The sequence below is a fragment of the Lycorma delicatula genome, chromosome 9 (genome assembly GCF_047948215.1).
Source record: "Lycorma delicatula isolate Av1 chromosome 9, ASM4794821v1, whole genome shotgun sequence".
Taxonomy (NCBI): Eukaryota; Metazoa; Arthropoda; class Insecta; order Hemiptera; family Fulgoridae; genus Lycorma; species Lycorma delicatula.
The window spans coordinates 61999878-62020630 of NC_134463.1; the positions used below are offsets into that span (position 1 = coordinate 61999878).

The 20753-nt window shown below is 25.5% G+C and overlaps 2 protein-coding genes across 4 annotated transcripts in view; one reads left to right on the plus strand and one right to left on the minus strand.

Annotated features, from left to right (window-relative positions):
• The window catches only part of LOC142329822 (angiotensin-converting enzyme-like), a 507200-nt gene that overhangs the window by 347519 nt on the left and 138928 nt on the right, over nt 1-20753 (minus strand). The window lies entirely within an intron of this gene.
• Nucleotides 3130-11638, plus strand: LOC142330335 (uncharacterized). The gene is made up of 2 exons (XM_075375561.1): nt 3130-3147; nt 10474-11638. Exons 1-2 carry the CDS (start codon nt 3136-3138, stop codon nt 11395-11397), a joined length of 936 nt encoding a protein of 311 aa, XP_075231676.1. The 5' UTR covers nt 3130-3135; the 3' UTR covers nt 11398-11638.

The following is a 20753-nucleotide window of genomic DNA, read 5'->3' on the forward strand; positions in this document are numbered from 1 at the left end:
GTCATGCACTGGGACTTATTTACACGATTAGGTTGAATTGTTGAGTACCTATTTCATGAAAATCGATATAGCTGTTCAGGAGAAAAAGGGCGCACAAATAAAAAAAAATATACAATCATATTATCTTCATCCAGTAAGAGTTGTATACGAAAGGAAAAATAATTTTATCACTGTTTAATGGATTTTTAAAAATATTTTCACTTTTAATACACGGAAGTAAAATTAAAGTTACCATTTTATATGGATTTTTTTCATCTAATGGCAACTTACTCCAATAAAAAAGCAGCTCCGGGGTAAAATCTTAAAGTAAAATTTAAAAAAAAAGAACTTATATTTAGAACTTTTGAAATATTACTTTAAAGGAAATTTAAAAAAATATATATAAGTAGAAGATGAAGTAGTAAATCAATTAATAATGTCTAAAGATTAATTCCGATAATTTTTCATTTAAATAAAAGGCTGGTGGAGTGGTAGTGTCTCGGTCTTTCATCTCGAGGTCCCAGGTTCGAATCTCGATCTGACAATACATTTTTCGGACGCTAAAAATTTCCACCTAGGTAAATGACTGATGATGTCCGAAAAAAAAATTATTAAATGTTTGGTAGTATTTGTTATCATTAAGAAATATATATACTTATAGGTAAATATGATTAATTCTTTAACATTATAAGATATTAAATTTTGATATCTCTTTTTATAATTTTTTGCACACTGAATATTCTTAACATAAGAATAGTTTTTTTTATTAAGTTTTTATTTGTAAATCTTTTACAAACAAATATAAGTAAATTAAATAAAAAAATATTGGAAACATTTACTAATTGCCCACTCCCACCACGCGACCGAAAGTAATATTTTACTTTTCTTCAAATCGTCAGTAAAAAAAGTTCTTTATAAATAGATCAATTTAATAATATTCTTACAAAATAATTTAAACAAAATTAATAAACTAATTTAATAATTATTATTGAGTATTAAATCCCATTAATATGCAAGATACATAAATAAATAAATATATATATTTACATCAAAGAAGTAAGAAATAATGACGCGCCGTGTTAGTTTAATGGTTAAACTTGACATCGCAAAATCAGCTTATTTTCGAAGTCGAGAGTTCTAAGGTTCGAATCCATGTAAATGCTTTTATATGGATTTGAATGCTAGGTTGTGGATACCGGCGTTCTTTGGTGGTTGGGTTTTAATTAACCACAAATCTCTAGAGTGGTCGGCCTGAATTTGTTCAACACAACACATTTAGAGGTAAATTTACACTTCACACCAAACTGCGCACAGATGTCTTGGGATCTCTGCGGAGCACTGTTGACATCATGTTACTGTACTGTTGCTCAGTAACCTAGTATTACATAGATAAATAATATGGAATCGAGAAGAGCATCCAACCAGTCAAGTTACCGATAAAAAAATAATTTTATAAAACTTTGAAGAAAATAATCTAATTGCAAATATTGAATTCAACCAGATATTATCAGGGACAAAAGGTGAAAATAATAAAAAAATTACTACTCTTGTAGCCTCTTACCAAAACAAAATTAGGTAAAAATAAAGTTCTAGATAATTTTTTTAGAAACTTTATGTATTAAAAAAAAATGCCAGAAAATTCAAAGGTACTAAGATTCTCTATCCTACAAGTATCATAAAAATTCATTAAAATACTAAAATTGACGATATTTTTAAATAATAAAATAAAAAGATTAGCCAAAAAAATATCATCCTACCCTACTAAAGGCATTTGTGTGTGTGTCCTTTAGCTTAGCACCGGAATGTACCGATCTCTAACGGAAAATCCCGATTCGTTAATACATGTCTTGTGGTAGTCAGGTGTATACTTGTTATATTATTATATATCGATGTATATGCAAAAAATATATTAATATAATTTTTTATTTATGTGATGTTTTTTCTTCATAAAATAATAAACTATAACCAAAAAGTAGGTACCGGATTGTACCGATCACTAGCGGAAAACCCCGATTCGTTAGTATCAATTTCTAGAGTTATAACTTGCGTTATATAAATTTTCATCATTAAAAAAAAAGTATTTTTACACAAGAGGTAATCAATGTTGGACACCTAATAGGAGGGTGATGATCACAGAATGGGATTATAATTCCATTCTGTGACGCCGCCCGCCAGCGAAACCCGCCCGGAGAGCCTGGCTGAGCAGCTAGTACTTTAATAAAATAATAGTTGAAAATTATTCCAATCCTGATAACGAATTTAAAAAATAAATAATAATGTATTTATGTATGTTACTTTTTGAAATAAAAATCGATGATTAAGTCAGTAAAAAAATGTTTTAGAGTTCAAATTAAAAGATATATATATATATAAATTTTTTAAATGTATTTTTTTCATTACTGTATAATAATTATTTGTAAACTAATATTTTATATGATTATATCTTTAAATTCAACTTACTTGAAGGTGTAGTATCCTGTAAATCGATCTTAAAATTCAATTAAAAAATCTAATAGAATAAATTAATTTACATTAACTGCTACCGCCGAAAATTTCACGATTTTACATCAAAACATTTCTAGGAATACGAATAACGGTTGGAAATATAACGTAAAATTAATTACGTTTATACAAAAAATATGCAGAGAATTTGAATCTCATGGGTTTTTTTTTAATTTTCGGGCTAAATCATTTTAAAATATTGAAATATGAAAAAAAGTTGGATAGATCATTTTGAATTAATAGTTAATTTAATTATTCGTAAACAATGAAAAGATATTTTATTTTTAATTTTACACGGAAATTCTATTTTTTTTTTTTTTTAATAATTGTATTAATACTTAAAAATATGTACATTCTTACTTTTAAGTATAAAGATTATTTAAAATAAATAATTTTATCACAGATATATATTTAAAAAAAAAAATAAGCTGATATGATTTAGTATTACAGTATTTTGTTTGTTCCGGACCGGACCTGATAATGAGAGGGACAGTGTTTCGTATGGGTTGATCTTGTTTCCTGGCAGATCAGTATGTTGTGTAAAGGGTCCAGCTAGCCGGCTGAAGGGAAGGGGTTGGATCAATTGTCAGGGAAAGTGAACAGTATATAAGACAAGCTTCGATAGCAGTACAGCAGTTATCACACAGCTTAAGGATGAGAACCAAGGTGAGTAGTGAATACTGTTATTAGTACAGTACTTGAGTTGTAGTGATTACCTAGTGTGTATAAAACAGAACAATAATCATATACTGTAACGTATAACTAACAAAACAGTTCTACCAACTTAAAGATTACATTTTGAAAATATTACGGGTTATAGTGATGTTATAAATAACTTTTTATAAAATAATGTTTCTTTTAAAATTTTAACTTTTTAAAATTAAAATAAAAATTTATAAATATAAAGAGACTGTGAATTTAAAAATGTGTAATTTAAAAGTGAAATTAAATATTTTAATAACAATAACATTTATTTTTAACAAAATTTGAAAATTATCTTTTGGAAATATTTATTAAATAAATAAAAAATTGTAAGCTATGTAAAATATTTTTCAATATAACAAACTTACAAAACTTAAAAGTGATAATATATATAATCAGAAATTATATATTATTAAACTTCATAAAAGTCTCAATTTGAATATATTTTTTTTAATCATTCATTCACAGTGCTTACTAGTCTTAAAATAAAACTTAAAGTAAAATAATAAACATTCTATGAAAAAACTGATTTAAATTCAAACCTGTATTGTTTTAACATAAAAATTTAACTGTTACAACAATTTTTATAAATTATCTTGCAAAAAATTATGAAAAAGTTTTCCTTGCTAAAAAGAAAGAATCTTTTAAAATAATTTGTTAAAGAAATTTCTTTCCATTTAAATTATATCTAACGTACAAACAAAATAAAAAAATAATTATTTAAACTACAATTTACGAAAAATTAAATATATTATTAGAATATTAACGTAAAAAAAATTCTCGAATTATTTAGAAGCTAAAACTTAAAATATATATTTTTTTAAATTATTCTTACATGATCAATTTTATTATCAAAAAATAATTAATTAATTAAAAAGTTAACTTTATAAATACTAATAGATTTATGTTATAATATAATTCTCATATAAACAGATATAAATATACGCATAAAATAACCCCAAATTTTATATTGAAAAACTTTCTTTTTTTCTATATACACATAGATTTGTATAGGGAAACTAAGAGAAATTTGTGTTGAAATTAATAACTTATAGCAATTAATTAAACAATTTTAGAAAATTCTTATCAATTAAATTTAATTAATAAATAACATTATTATTTTTAATTAATCTTAATTTAAAAACGGGGGTGCAAATAATTTTTTTTTTGTTTTATTATATATTATACAAAAAACATAAATCTAAGTTAGTATAAAATTCAAGATTTCATAATTCAGCATTTAATTATTAAATTTATTTAAAAAAAAAAAAAGTAAAATAATGGAAAAAAATGGTTAAGTAAAATAAAAAATAATTAAAATATTGTTAGAATGTTTATATCCATAAAAAAATAAATGAAATATAATTAGATAAAAGAAAAACATTTAAAAAATATTTTGTTGTAAAATTATTTTTATTCGTGTAAAACTTTAAAATTAATAACTTTAGTAAAACGTTTTATTATAAAAAAAAAACTTTATAATAAACGTATTTTAAAAATTATAGAATGTTTTTGTGTTATTTTCTTTAACTAAAGATTAATCAGATCGTAAAATTAGAAGAAAAAAAGAATTTATTCATAAAATGTTTATTTGCTTTATCTAACTGGATATAAGTTAAAAAAAAACTCAATAAATTTGTAGAAAAAAAACGTGAATCAGGACGATAGCTTTTAAATTCTTATTGCGTGTCAATGACTGTAACTGAATAAACAAACAGTAAAATTTTCTTTTCCCCTACTACTTTAAAAAACAATATTTAAACTCTGTATAAACAGATATTTCATTGTCAAAATAAAAAATTTATAGACTTATATTAAAATACTAAAATTTAAAAAAAAAATAAATCCCACAAAATAATAATCAGTAAAATAATATTATTAACAAAAATGAAAGCTTTATTTTTCTTATGTTCGTAATTTATTATTACTAACTTTCTAACATAATCTGTTAAGTACATTATTGTTTTACATTGAATATTAGATTCATCACGGTATGAATATATATCTTATTTTTTCCTCACAAAAAAAAGATAAATTTTTATGGTTTTTTTTTACTAATGTAATCAAAAATAAGATTTTATAATATTGTAAGTTGGACATCATGATATATTGTTCGAAAAAATAATAAAAATTATTAAAAATATATAAATTCAAAATGGTCTTTAAAATTTAAATCATAGTAAAAGTTAGAGTTGCTTTTATACGGATCTGAATAATAGACAGTGGATACCGGTTTACATTGGTTGTTGGGGTTCAATTAACCACACATCCCAGGAATGGTTGGCCTGAGTCTTTACAAGATTACACTTCATTTATATGTCATGCATATCATCCTCATCTCTTTGGCCAAGAAGGGGATTGCTTATTGTTCATTAATTGAACAGATTGGAACGAACACATTAGAAAAAGAAAAATAATCTTTGTAGAGATTTAGATACATTTACTTAATTTTTTATCTCTTAAAATATAATTTATTATAATTTATAGAGGTATGATTATTTATAAAGTTTTATTTTGTTATATTAATTTAATAATAATAATTATTATTAATAAAAGTGATTAAAAATAACATTCAATTTTACGCCCTTTTGTCTTTTAAGAAGATAGTGATTTCCTTTATTAGAAAATTCGTTTAAAACTTAAAGAAAATTCATAACAAATTATTGAAGAAAAATATTTATTAAAGAAAAAAATAACGTTTTTCTTCATGTTAAATTATTCGTTATTTAATTGAAAATAAATAAATTAATATAACATAGAACAAAATTAACGAGATTTCAATAACAAATTTAAAAATAAAATTATATTAAGTATCTTATGTATTACATAATTTCTATAATTGCTTAAAAAGAAAAAAATCAGTAGTCATTTACCATTATTCGTATAAATTGACTTATATTGTGTTGTGTTAAATAAAATTAGATAATGTACGAGAGAGAAAATGTTTAATTTATTAAACGTTTCCGAAGTTATTATGTAATCAAGAGAACAACAATTTTTTTTACGTAAACCAGATTTGCATCATGTTAGTAATGATGTGGGAACAACAAAAACAACAAAAATGATAGGTTAGGTTAAGTTAAGATTTAACGGTGGTAGGGTATGAGAGACGGAGAGAGAGCGACTATTCACTGTAATAAAACGGTAACGATGAAGAGAAATAAAGAAAGATGTAAATTCAATGTAAATAAAGTACATTTTTATTTTGTTGATTATAAACGAGTCCAGTTTTTAAATTTCTTCCTCATTTATAGATATACAACCTATTCTATGACTTTTAACCTACTTTTTATATTAGATATATTTTTAATATAGATAATAAATAAATAAAATTAAACAAAAATAATTTTATTAATTCAACCGGTAAATAAATTATATTTCAGTAAAAATAACTCGTTAAATTTTATTAGTATTATTATATAAATTTGTCTTTTAACTACCTATTCACTAATACTTTTAGAGCATTTACTTTGTATGCTATTAATAAGTATCATACATATATTACATTCATTTGTTATATATATATATGTACTCACAAAAATATATAATAACTGACCTTCTAACTATGAAATATATAATAAAACAGGAATAAAGATATATAAATAAATAATTATAATAAGATAAGGTAAAACAAGAAAACTTGCAAGAAAAAAACATGTTAATTAACCCACCCGGTTGGTCTAGTGGTAAACTTCTCGACGTAAATCACCTGATTTCGAATTCGAGAGTTCTCCGGTTCAAATCCTAATAAAGATTTTATTCGGATTTGAATACTAGATCGTGGTACCATGTTCTTTGGTGGTTGGGTTTTCAATTAATCGTACGCCTCAGAAATCGTTGGCCTGAGTTTGTTTAAGACTTCAAATTTACCGGTACAGTTACATTACACTGGTAAGTCGATAATGACTTTAATTGTTGATGTGACTATAAATAGCAGTATTAAAAAGAAAAAACATATTAATTAAAAAATAAATAAAATTCGATTTAAATTTATTAAGACAACAGTCGTTACATTATATATAATGTATATATATATGTATAATATATATATATTAACTTATTTTAATAATACAACTTATTTGTTCAAATAAATATACTATTAAATTATATATTGTATTAACTTTTCCTTATACTCGTATATTATCATTTTAAAGTAAAACAACTTTCTTTTAGATTTAAATTTATAAATAGAGACTAATTAGAACTTAAAACTAATTGAACTCAAAACTAAAAGAATCCATAAATAAGTTAATAACCCATAATAAAAAAAATCTAATTATATCCCGTAGAGTAAAATAAGAAAACCCTATCATAAAGCAAAACTATGTTGGATTATTGGCTTTTTAGTGAGTTTTTTCATTTGACAGAGCAAAACCGACATATCTATATATTTTGATAACTATTTCCTTCCAAAATAGTTCAATTTTTTATTGATCCAATTACATTTAAAATATATATATATTGGGATTTCTATACATTTCATAGAAAAGTTTATAAAAAAACAAACTGTACAGAAATCGGCCAGATACTACTTTCGATGAACGAAGTATTGATATTTTTACAAATCTTACGATGTTGTTTAGTAATTTTCATTAAAAGATAAATATTTAAAAAGATAAAAATAAATATAAATGTTGATATAATTATAAAAATCTTTGTAAGGTAGAAGAAATCTATAAAAAAAATTCTAAAATGTAATTCAGAAACAGTGGTATAAGAGCTAATACTTTTAAATTCCCGATTTACATTCCGTAATAAATCCTTGAGATCCAATCTCTTGCATTTCATTAATAAGAACAAAGCAAATATTTTATAAAATCACATTATAATATTTGTATAACTTAATTTAATTTATTATTGCTTAATTAGCAAACTGTTTTACATAAATCGATCCATTTAAAAATTAAATAACAATTTTCTTCCTGTAATCGATGAATAAAACATTATTACTATGAGAATATAACAATATTCATACAATCTCATACAAAGATTTATTTTTTTTTTTTTAGATTAATAAAAAATCAATTTAAAATTAACTCCCATTTCTACACAACTAACTCTTTCTTTTTTTAATTTGCACATATAATATTAAACTGGGAAAGACAGTATTTCTTTTTTTATTATAAAATTTGACAATATTCTATAAATTAATGAATTTTCTTTAATATTTTGATGAATTTTTAATTAATAATTAGCATTTTTTAGATCAAAATTTTGTAAATATTTTAAGTTGTAAAATTTAATTTTTATTGTCTAAAAATGTTAATGGTTTTTTTTTTAATGAAAATATTGACGATAAATATAATTAACTTAAATGAATGCGAAAATAAAACTGATTTATTTGTTAAAATATATATATTCTTTGAATGAAGAAAATTCCGGAAGTATAAAACTTAAATATTTGAGCCTCTTGCTGAGAAAATAACATTGTGAATCCGTGTTTGGAAAGATAGGAAGCGAGTCAACAACTTCCGGTCTTGTCCAGTCATCTTGTACAATTACATTATATTCTGTATTGTTCACAACATATATATAGATATATATCACACATATATAAAATTATATATAGCCTATAAAATACAATTCTCATATGAAGCAATTGGATGTTCATTTCTTTCATAACAGTGCCCATCCGTCTTATTGTCTTGTTTCATTTCCAAATAATTTCCGGTATTCACCCTCAATAGAGAGTAACGTCACGGTGTATAACACTTTAAACAACATCAAACTGTGTGTTTATCACATAAGATTTGAAACACATTTCTTTGATTACTATTTACTAATTTTCTTTTGTAATTAATTTAACGTAAATGTTTCGTAATCGATATTATTTTTTATTCTTTTTACTTTTATAAATTGTTAAAACTCTTGTAATTAAAATAAATATTTCTTAATTTTCTTTAAATCTTTAACAACTATTAAAATATATAAGATTCAATCAGGTTATAATTAAAATAAAAAAAGTAAAAAATAATATTTAAAAATTTTCAATAAGATATACAAACAAATTATAAATAAATATATAAAATTTTATTTTATATCTAAATTAATTTCTTTCAAAATATCATTATATTTAACACTGAAAAAAAAAGATCATCATTGATTCTCGATATAGTAGAGGAATTATTTTAATTAGTATCGATAAAATTTCAATTCTCACTTTACTTAAAAAAGCTAGAAAAAAAAAAATCGTTAAAAATATATTTTGTAAACATTAACAATTTTTAAAATCGATTATTTTTACCGATATAGAAACAAAAAGAACAGAAATATATATTTATATTTTCAAAAGAATTATTTTTTTCAAATTATTTATCGGAATACGTAATTATATTCTCTTAATAAAAGTAAGGAACAATATTTTCATATTTTCTTTTCAAGAATTAAATTTTTTTAATCTAATAATTAAGAGAATTATATTTTGAATTATAAAATTTACTTTTTAATAAATAATTTAAACAAAAAATTATACATACATTCAATTATGAATAAAGAATATAAGATTTTTTTTTTTAAATGTCCAATATATATTACAAAAAAGACACAGATACATATCAAATAATAGTTACGTCTTTCGTATCTTGAGAACATTAAAATTTATATATAAATACATTTATATAGAGCCCTTCGGGCTGGTTGAGTGGTTAACTCGTCATCGAAAATTAGCTGTTTAATAACTGATTTTTTGAAGTCAAAGGTTCTGAGATATTTGTCTTCAGTATACTTTTGACATGCAAACAGTCGTGACAGTGTGTAATTATTTTAATATTTAACTTATATTATTTTTATCTACTGATGATGGTTTTATATAAACCGAAAGATCTTGAGAAAACAATTCTCTTTTGCTGGTAAGGTGAATATAAAATTTTTAATTATTTTTTATTGTACTAAAAAAATATCAGCTGAAACCATGTTTAAGAAATATATATATATATATATATACATTTTTATTTTCTTTGGTTTGGATCTAACATAATGAAAACTTTATTTAAAAAATTTTCCCAGTTTTCTGAGTATGTTATAACAAAAAAGGTCTGGTCGGCCTTTTCTCTACATTAGTATTATGTAAACAAACAAAAAAGTAATTATAACTTTTTAAAATTCTATAATTACTATTATATCCATTTTTTGTTCACAGTTAAGTTTTACTGAAAGATTATTATTTATAATCGCATTGATATATTAGTTTAAAAAAAGAAAAGCTGTGTACGTAGGTTTAAATAAAGTAAAATATCTTAAATTTTGTTACGATGTATTTGTGCTAATTCTTTTATTTTTCTTTATTTTCAGTTGGTATTCGTAGCCTTCTGTGCTTTACTCGCACTGAGCAGAGCGGAAGAAACGAAGGAAGCGGAGAGCAGCGAAAAACAGAAAGTAGAACAACCAGAAGATAAGAAACAAGAAAAGAGAGGGTTATATCACAGTTTTGGATACGGTGGATACGGAGGAGGCTACGGAGGCGGTGAACTCGAAAGCTATGAATTAGGTCACGGAGGGTATGGAGGATACGAACACCACGATCACGTCAAGGCGATTACAATCACAAAGGAAGTACCAGTTCCGTACCCGGTTCACATCGAAAAGAAAGTACCTTACCCCGTTAAAGTACCAGTCGACAGACCGTACCCAGTCCACGTGCCAAAACCGTACCCAGTCACAGTCGAAAAACACGTTCCATATCCAGTAAAAGTTGCAGTACCTCAGCCATACCCAGTTACCGTTGAAAAGCACGTTCCATACCCGGTTAAAGTACCAGTCGACAGACCTTACCCGGTCCATGTGCCAAAACCATACCCAGTATACGTTGAAAAGAAAGTCCCATACCCAGTAGAAAAACACATCCCGTACCCGGTTAAAGTGCCAGTCGATAGACCGTACCCAGTCCACGTAACTGTCGAAAAACCAGTCCCTTACCCGGTAGAAAAACACATTCCATACCCCGTCAAAGTCCCAGTCGACAGACCGTACCCGGTTCCAGTACCAAAACCGTATCCAGTACCGGTAGAAAAACATGTACCTTATCCGGTTGAAAAACCAGTACCTTACCCGGTTAAGGTACCAATAAAAGTGCCAGTCAAAGTACCATACCCGGTCGAAGTAAAAGTACCAGTACATATTCCAGTACCAGTAAAGGAACATCATCATCATGAAGAATACGCTAGCTACGAAGGCGGTTCATACGAAGGTAGTTATGAACACGGTTCATACCATTGATCTCCATTAATAATCAACCATCAAAATATAAATAAATAAAATCATCAAAATATACCAACTAGCCATCCGAGCAAGGATAAATGAATTTATCTGCCATTATATGGCATTGTTATATCAGCAACTAATCAGAATGAAGAAAATCAAGAACTACGCACAAGCTAATGTAACTCAAAACAAACCAAAACTTTTTTATACCTTCTATATTATTGTAATTAATTAATAAATAAATTATTTAATTTTTCTATAATTTTTTTTAGTTTTTATTTCTTTATAACCTTTTCCTATTATTATTAATATTATTATTTTTATAAAAATATTTATGATATTACAAACTTTATTTATTTTTCTCTTGAAAAGTAAAAAGATTAAGTAAAGAAAAACAAATATTCCTATTAAAAAAAAAATAAACAATAAAATTAAAATATTTTTCAATTTTATTTTATTAGTATTTATTTCTTATAGATTATACTGCTGTAAACACTTATAAACGCGTAAAAAAGGATAAAAACCTTTAATATTTCATTTGTATTAGAAAGGAAGAATAAAAAATTTCGAGAATCATTTTTTTTAAAGAAAACTTTTATTAAAAACACTTAATGACTTCTACTGTAAATCTTGAAATCGTAAATGTTTTTTTTTAAATATTAGAAATATAACTTGCAGGCAAATCTAAATTACCACCATTTAACTTAAACACATATATATTCTTTTTGAAAAAAAAATTAGATATATACATATATAAGTTATGTGACAGTAATGTACACAACCCATCTTATTCGCACGAAAAGATGGTCTTAAAAAAAATTATTTATGTCGGATAATATTTATAAAATTTGAATTTTCATCAATTTTTACCATTAATAGTATACTAAAATTTAACAATGATTATAGCCCACTGAAATAAAAATATTTCATCAAGAAAATTACCAAAAGATTTCTCAATAATAATGACAAAAAATGTTTAAATAAATTTTATTTATTTATAATTAAATAAAATTATTTAAATGTTAAATTCATATCGTTATAAATCAATCATTATAAACGCTACCTAAATTTACAGATGAAATATATAAAAAAAATTAAAATATTAAATACAATGTAATCCTTAAATTTTTGTTTAAAAATATAAATTAACTATTTTATGGTTAATTTTTTTGTATATTTAATGGAATACAATATCGATAATTATTTATTCCATACTAGCGGACCCGAAAATGGCACAGAATGTTTACCACAGTACAAACCTCACCAATCTCACTACTATATAATTCTTTACAAAAAAAAAAAACAAAAAAACGTATAAATAAATCACCTAAAAAACTTGTTTTACTAAATTTAAAGTTATTGTATATATCGATAGATACTGTCTATATCGACTGTCATTAGCTATATCGATTATTGTCTACATCAATACAGACTTCCAGTTATGTGATTAAATATTATGTGATTAAATTATAATATTAATCTTATTAATTATATTAATCCAATCAACCTAAATACAGAATTAATAAATAAAATATAATAAGAGAACATCTACCTTATTCCATACTTTATGCAAGAGCCCTTTTGCCAGAACTCGCATCAACAGTTACTCCAGAATGATTTTTTTTCAAATCATTCGTATAAAATTACATATTTAAATTGATATTAAAAATCATACTATAATATTCTTAAGAATGAAAATTTAAAGTTGTTAAAAGATCCTTTTCCAAATTAAAATTAAAACAGAAATAAAACTAAAGATTTTTAAATTCAAAAATTTAAATTAAAATTAAAAATTGCACATATATATATATATATATATATATATATATATATATATATATATATGAAGTTATTTTCTAAAATTAAAAGTTAAAACTAAAATCAATAATAAAAACAAAATAAAATAAATAATTTAAACAAATATATTGCAATATATATGTTTAAATTATTTATTTTATTTTGTTTTTATTACTGATTTTAATTTTAAGTTTTATTTTAATTTTAATAAATGACTTTATATATATGCAATTTTTAGTTTTAATTTAAATTTTAAATTAAAAAAAAATTTAATTAATTTTTTTTTTACTTTTATTTCTGGTTTGATTTGATTTTAATTTGGAAAAGGATCTTTTAACAATTTAAATGTTCAATCTTAAGTATAGTATAGGATGATTTTTAATTTCAATTTTAATTGTCATTTAATACGAATAATTTGAAAAAAATATTATATGTAGCAACTGATGATGAAATTAACTCGCGAAAGCGCTCTTGCATGAAGTATAGAATAAGGTAGATGTCATCCTATTTTATTTTATTTATTTATTCTGTACTTGATCGGATTAATATAATTTGTATAAAGAATATGATTCTTTATTTGCAAAAGAATATGATTCTCGAAAGGATCAACTTTAGATAATATTATGAAACTAATAACATGTAATCAATCCCGTGACAAATAATAAACTGAAAAATTTTCAGCAAAATCGGTCGATTAGTTTTTGAGTTATTAGGGTAAAAACAAAACGAAGATTGTCTTTTATTTATATAGATTTAACCGTTATTCTCAGGCGTTCCAAGATTATAAATTATTCAGATTTTTTTTGTTACAATTAAAGAAATAATTTTGATAAATACACGGATCCATTATAGATAGAAATGATAATGCATTTAAGCAGATCGGGTAGTTGGTTATTATGAAAAAATAATAGCAAACTTGGCCGGTAGAATGAATTTTCATAGAACTACCATCGCCACCTTCATTACGTTTCATTAAAACGTAATGAAACGTATGACAAAAAATTTGTAATATAAAAATAAACCGGAATTCGAACCTGAGCTTATATGGCGAATTAAACATAAAAAATACCTAAATATAAATTATTTAAAAATGTACATTAATGTTATCATTATTAAAAAAAATTTCATTGAAGTTTGAAAATTTCATGCAAAAATTTATTAAAATTTTTAATTAATATTATAAAAATATTGCCGAAATCATATTTCTATGTGAATTTCAATAAATAAATAAATGAAAAGAAGTCGATTTCCGTAGTGGAGTGGTAGCGTCTCGACCTTTCATCTGGAGGTCCTGTGTTTGAATCTCCCAATTAGGTATGACATTTTTCGTTTACAAAATTCGATTTTCATATTCCTATGTACACTATGGTGAATTAATTCCCCATTCAAAACAACAAAAATATTAATAAAATATTAATTAGTAAGTTACTTTTGCTTATACGTATTTCGAATGCATAATTAGTATTAAATAACTCAATTACAAGGCACCAATTAATAGATGAAATTACTGATTATTTTATAGTATTATTATAAATATGTAGATGGTCTACAGACCATAAATATTACACAAGTAATTAAATGAATATTCATGGGTTATAATATACAAAGATATAATAAAATAAATACATAAATAAAGAATAGACTATTGTGAAAGCATTAAAAACGTATTAACGAATTATACACTAACACAAATGCACATAAAGTATCCATATTACTAATTACTAATTGTATATATATATATATATATATATATATATAATCATTCTGTTAAATTAATTAAACATTTCGAGTGTATAGAGCATTTAGAACAAAAAAATTATACATTATCGAGATAAACTTTCCAGTAAATTTATTAGGCTATTTGATCTTCTTACAGTATAAAAAAAAAAACATTAAATTTTACATAATTATAAAAGAAATTAAAATAATATTACGTAGAGGTATATTTTATCTATAAAAATAAAAAAATAAATAATATTACCTAATTCTTTAAAGTAATATTGTTATATAATACAAATTTTAATTGAATTTCTAAAGCAAATTTTATTGATTTTTTAACGATTAATTTTTTTTCTATTTAGTTACCTAACTTCAAATAAAATAAAGTCCAAGAAAATGTTTAGATTATTTAAATCATTACAAGAATAGATGTCACTTTTTACTTCTTCTACGAAGTAAAGGAAGTATTGTGATACCGAAGCATTTCGGTTTTCAGGTTTCAACGGAAATATCCATTTCGACTAGTTTCGGCGTGACGTCTGTACGTACTTACGTATGTATGTATGTAAGTTTGTATCTCGTATAACTTAAAAATGATTAGCCGTATGATTTTGAAATTTTTGATTTAGGACTATTGTAACATCTAGTAGTGCACCTCCCATTTTGATTGCAATCGACTGGATCAAAAATGTCCAAAATACCCCAAAATCGAAAAAGTACTTTTTCTTAACTGCAGTAATAAGCCATCATTGAGAGCTTTTCAATGATATAAGTGGTATTTATTTTCATTGGTTCCAGAGTTATAGCCAAATGAATTTTTAATTAATGAAATATTTGGATCTTACAAGGGGAAGACACAACGGTTTGAATCCAACTTCATTTTCTTTTTTTTTACCTTTAATTTAAATATATTGATTTATTAATAATTCTTAACTTCTGATTGTAAAAATATGACAATAAATAATAATTCAATAATAACAAAAAAAAATAAAAAATCAGAAGTTATTAGCGAAATAAAATTTTATGTATTTTTCATTTAAATTCAATTTTATTTTTGCTGAGGTTAATAATTATTAATAAATCAATATATTTAAGAAAGAAAAAAAGTTAAAAATTTTATATGAAGCCGGATTCGAACCAATGTGGCCATTGTTAAGAATCCAACACGTTCTCACTTACACCACATTACTTGAGCGACGTGAAACAAAATTAATGTGTAAACTAATATAAAATGCTGATACGGACACCACAAAAAAATTAATGTTTTTATTTATTCTATATAAAAGCATGGTTTAAAAATTTGGTCTGGAAATAAATTTATTATTAAAAAACAAAAAAAAACATGACTACTTATTGTACACATCAACCTAGAATAATTAAGAAAAATGAACAAAAAATCTTTAAACAAATTTTTTCGTAAGTTAATTTTTTCTCTATACAATAAGTTAGTCATCGATGTGAAATTTAATAATTCTTCTACATTTTATGTTGTATTCGAGTGCCTATTACTTCTAACAAATTACCTATTATTTTTAATTTTTTTTTTACCTCCTGGACCACCATTAGGTATTGCTTCAGAGGATGAGATGAATGCTCTGTAGCGTGTGTGAAAATGCCATGCCTGACCAGGATTCAAACCCGGGATCTCCGGATGAAAGGCCGAAACTCTTTGTACTATACCTTCCACGGAGGCCGGCACTTCTAACAAATTAGAGACCATTAAAGTCACCATCTCATATAGCCTACACAGGGATCCGACTACAACATAAAATGTAGACGTAATGTTAAATTTCACATTGACGACTAACTTACTGTATCCTGGAAAAAAACCTCTAAAAAAAGAAAGAAAAACTTGTATAACTATTTTTTGTTCATCTTTTTAATTATTCTAGTTCAGTGATTCTCAAGCTTTTCAGCTCTACGACTCCCAAAACGTAAAAAAAAATATATAATGAATATTTTCTGACTTGCAATCCCAACCCAACGAAATCTAGTTAAAACTATTTAGTGACATTGATAGCGACGGGTATGAACATCCATGTATAAATTGTACTAACATGAGAAATTTACGGTTCCAACTTAATGTGTATGTGCTCCTTGTAATTTTATCTAGTTGTCTAATTTAAGCTGTGAAACCGTCATGTTCGAACAAAAAAAAAACAGTCGGCGAGATATATTCCGGAAGATAAAAATGATTTCTCGAAGATTTGGGAACTACTGAATCTTTTTAGTGAAAACGTTATTGCAGCTGCTAAGTTACCGGTTGAGATTCAACCAGCTCATCGAAATTTCTGTTGGTAAAGCATTACAACTACAATTACAACACATCTGAAGATTTAGATATATTTTGACTTGCTCGTCGTAGTGAATATGGAAATTTAATCACAGAGAATTGAAAATATTAATCCCTTTCGCCACGTATTACCTCTATAAAAAGGATTCTTCTCTACGATTGCGCTAAAAATGAAATATAGAATTCGTTTTTTATCCCTTGAAAACAATTTTCTTTTGTTTTTAACATAGATCCATAGGTAGATAGGTAAGGAGAAACTTTTAAATGAAAAACAAACGCAACCATCTCATTATTTTATTTTCTTAACATGTTTACTTATAAATGCAAGTAAAACTTTTATAATAAATGATCTTTTTCTCATAAAATGATTTCATTATTGTTTACTTGTAAAGTTGTAGGTTAATTTCGCGACTCCCCTTTCATATCACAGCGATACCTATGTTGAGAAACGCTGTTCTAGGTACATATATATATATATATATTGATATATATATATGTATATATATATATATATATACACCAGTGATTCCCAGACTGTGCACCACGGCGCTCCAAGGAGCCGCAGCCTCATCAGAGGAGCGCTGCGAAATATTTTAAAAGCTTCATAATTAATAGAACCAAGATACTTATAATTATTCATTTAATGTTAATAAAATTTTTAAAAAATAATGATGATACACGAGTTTTATTTATTTTTATCTCTTACTTACGAATAGTTAAATTTTATTTAGGGCGCCATGGAAAAGTTTTAATTGAAAAAGGGCACCACGACTCAGAAAGGTTTTGGAGCTACTGATATATACAATTATTAGTAGGGTTATTTTTTTTTAATTTTAACGTTTTTTTGTAGTTTCCATACCCATTAAATCTGTAGTAATCTAGATAAGATACCGTTAAATACTTAACGAAAGGTCAAGTATTGCACAGTACAGGTCAAGTAGATATGGCACAGGTTTTAACCTGTGTAGTGATAATAGGCAAAGATATCGCGCACAGGTTCTGACCTGTCATACTACATCATTAACAGCAATGTAAAGCAACGCATACCGGCAACATTCAACGCACAGGCAGATGCTAGCCGCGATGCATTCTTGCTTCCTTTTGCTGAGTACATCTTTCGCTTATTAAAAAAAAAAAAAAAATATATATATATATATACTTTTAGAGCTGACGGTGGTTTTGGGGTCTGGGAGATGTGAAACGCGAAGATAATTCGAAATTTTCCGGAAGTCGAATCATGGTACCCATTACAATCTCTCTTATGAAATATACCTAAAATAAGTTTTTTGTTTAATTTTTTTTAAAACAATGTGTTAATAATTCATGTATCCTGTTCATTTCATATAATTGTGTAATTTCGTTTACTACTCTTATAGCACATAAGATATTTAAAGAACCCTAACATAAAATCCACATTTATAGGATTTATTTTATTGTAATGGAGAAAGATTTGAATATGTAACTTCAATATATAAATTAGTTAATTGTACTTTAAAATTTAAATGGAACTTTTTATTTATAAGAAATGTTTTTCAGTTTCATAACTTTGCCGTTATTAAATTCTACACACCATAAATATGATTTCTATACCACTTTCTATTTCCATATCTGAGAATCTGTTTTCACACGACCATATATACATTATACCTATGCTAGTCGTGTATAAACTCAGATGTTTGAAGTTTAATAACTCGTCGCGTAATAACGGATAATCAAATGCTTTTAACAGACTTCAAAATAGGAGGTTATTTATTCGACCCATATATTTTATTTTTTTTGTGTTTGTTCGCGCATAATTTCTTTCTTATTAATCTGATTGAAGTAAAGCTTGTTGCAATCAACGCATCTTCTTTTTGTGCTGTTACCATGATCTTGAAAATGTTTTTAGATGTAAACAATCGGTCTGAAAATTGACAAAAAAAGTTTTCGCCATTCGGCGGGTAGGTAGGGTCAGTGGAATCCTGATATTCTATATGTATCCGTCACGGTAGATGATGTTATATGGTTTTCTATAAAGAAGGTAATGTGAGTTTCTGCGTAAGATATGTAGCATCGTTAATAAAATCATAAAAAATCAAAATACTTCGTCTTAAACATTTCAGACCCAATACATTATATATAATATACAGCATCGGCAATGACAATGGATAAACTAATCAAATTCACTTAAAAATTTTCTAAAATTTAAATTTTGTCCTATTATCTTCTTTTTTTTTATTTATAAAATACCTCCTGTGCGAAAAAATGCAAAATTATAATTTTCAATAAAAACGGACGGTGGGCGTCTCTCGAAGAAAGTTTAGGAATGAGTACCAATTGGCAGGAGAAAAAGGAGACGGCAAAGACGTACGTGGATGGACAGCATACCCGTGGCGATGGTGGCAGTTGATTTGAACGTGGAAGATTGCCAGGACAGACTTCCATGGAAGTTGGGAACGACAGGTGACGGCAGCAGCAGAAATTCACATATAGTAAAGTGTGCAATGGATTCAATTTTAATCATTAAAATAAGTTATATTTTTCATGCGTATTCACGTACAGCATAACAGGCACTAATTGAAATTAAAAAAAAGTTAATTAATCAAAAGTCCTTTTTTTAGCTTTGTATGGAACGGAACAATAATATGAGAATTACGCACATCTTAGCGATTATTCTGAGTCGTTAATTTACATATTTTTAAAGACCTAATTATTTATTCAATATAAAAATATGCTCGCTATTAATAATTAAGAATTTCAGAAAAACATTTAGTGTAATTGGGTAATTATAATAACAGGAATAACCGGGTAATTGTGCAATTACTGTAAATTCTACGCAGTACATAAATTAGGTTTGGTAAAAAAAATTCGCTGATCGCGACTATAGATTCGCGTGATAGCAGCTAACAATTGTTCTTTGAGTCGTTTTTGTTGTAAATTCAACAATTTTGGAACAGATTTTGCCGCTATTGTGGTTTCATACCTGAAATGTCGATCAAAACGGTTTTAGAAAGTAATAAAAGACTCGAACCTCTTCAGCAAGTTCTCTAACAGTGATTCAGTGATTAATAATTGCAATATCGTTTAATTTGTCGATATTTTCATCGGTTAACTCATTGTCATTTTTAACGATTCACCACCTTCTTGAAATCTTTTTTTTTTTTAGTCATTTGACTGGTTTTATGCAGCTCTTCAAGATTCCTATCTAGTTCCAGTCATTTCATTTCTGTATAATCCCTAAATACTACATACTTAACAATTTGTTTTGCATATTCCAAACGTTACCTACCTGTACAATTTTTTTTCATCTACCGTCCCTCCAATATCAAAGCGACTATTCCAGGATGCCTTAAGATGTGGCCTAAAGTCTGTCTCTTCTTTTAGTTATATTTTTCCAAAGGCTTCTATCTTCTTCAATTTGCCGCAACATCTCTTCATTCGTCCCTTTATTTACCCACCTGATTTTTAACATTCTCCTACCTAGCACCACATTTTAGAAACTTCTAATGTTATCTTCTCAGGTACCCCGATCGTCCAAGTTTTAGACTTCTATATAAAAAGCTACGCTCCAAACATATACTTT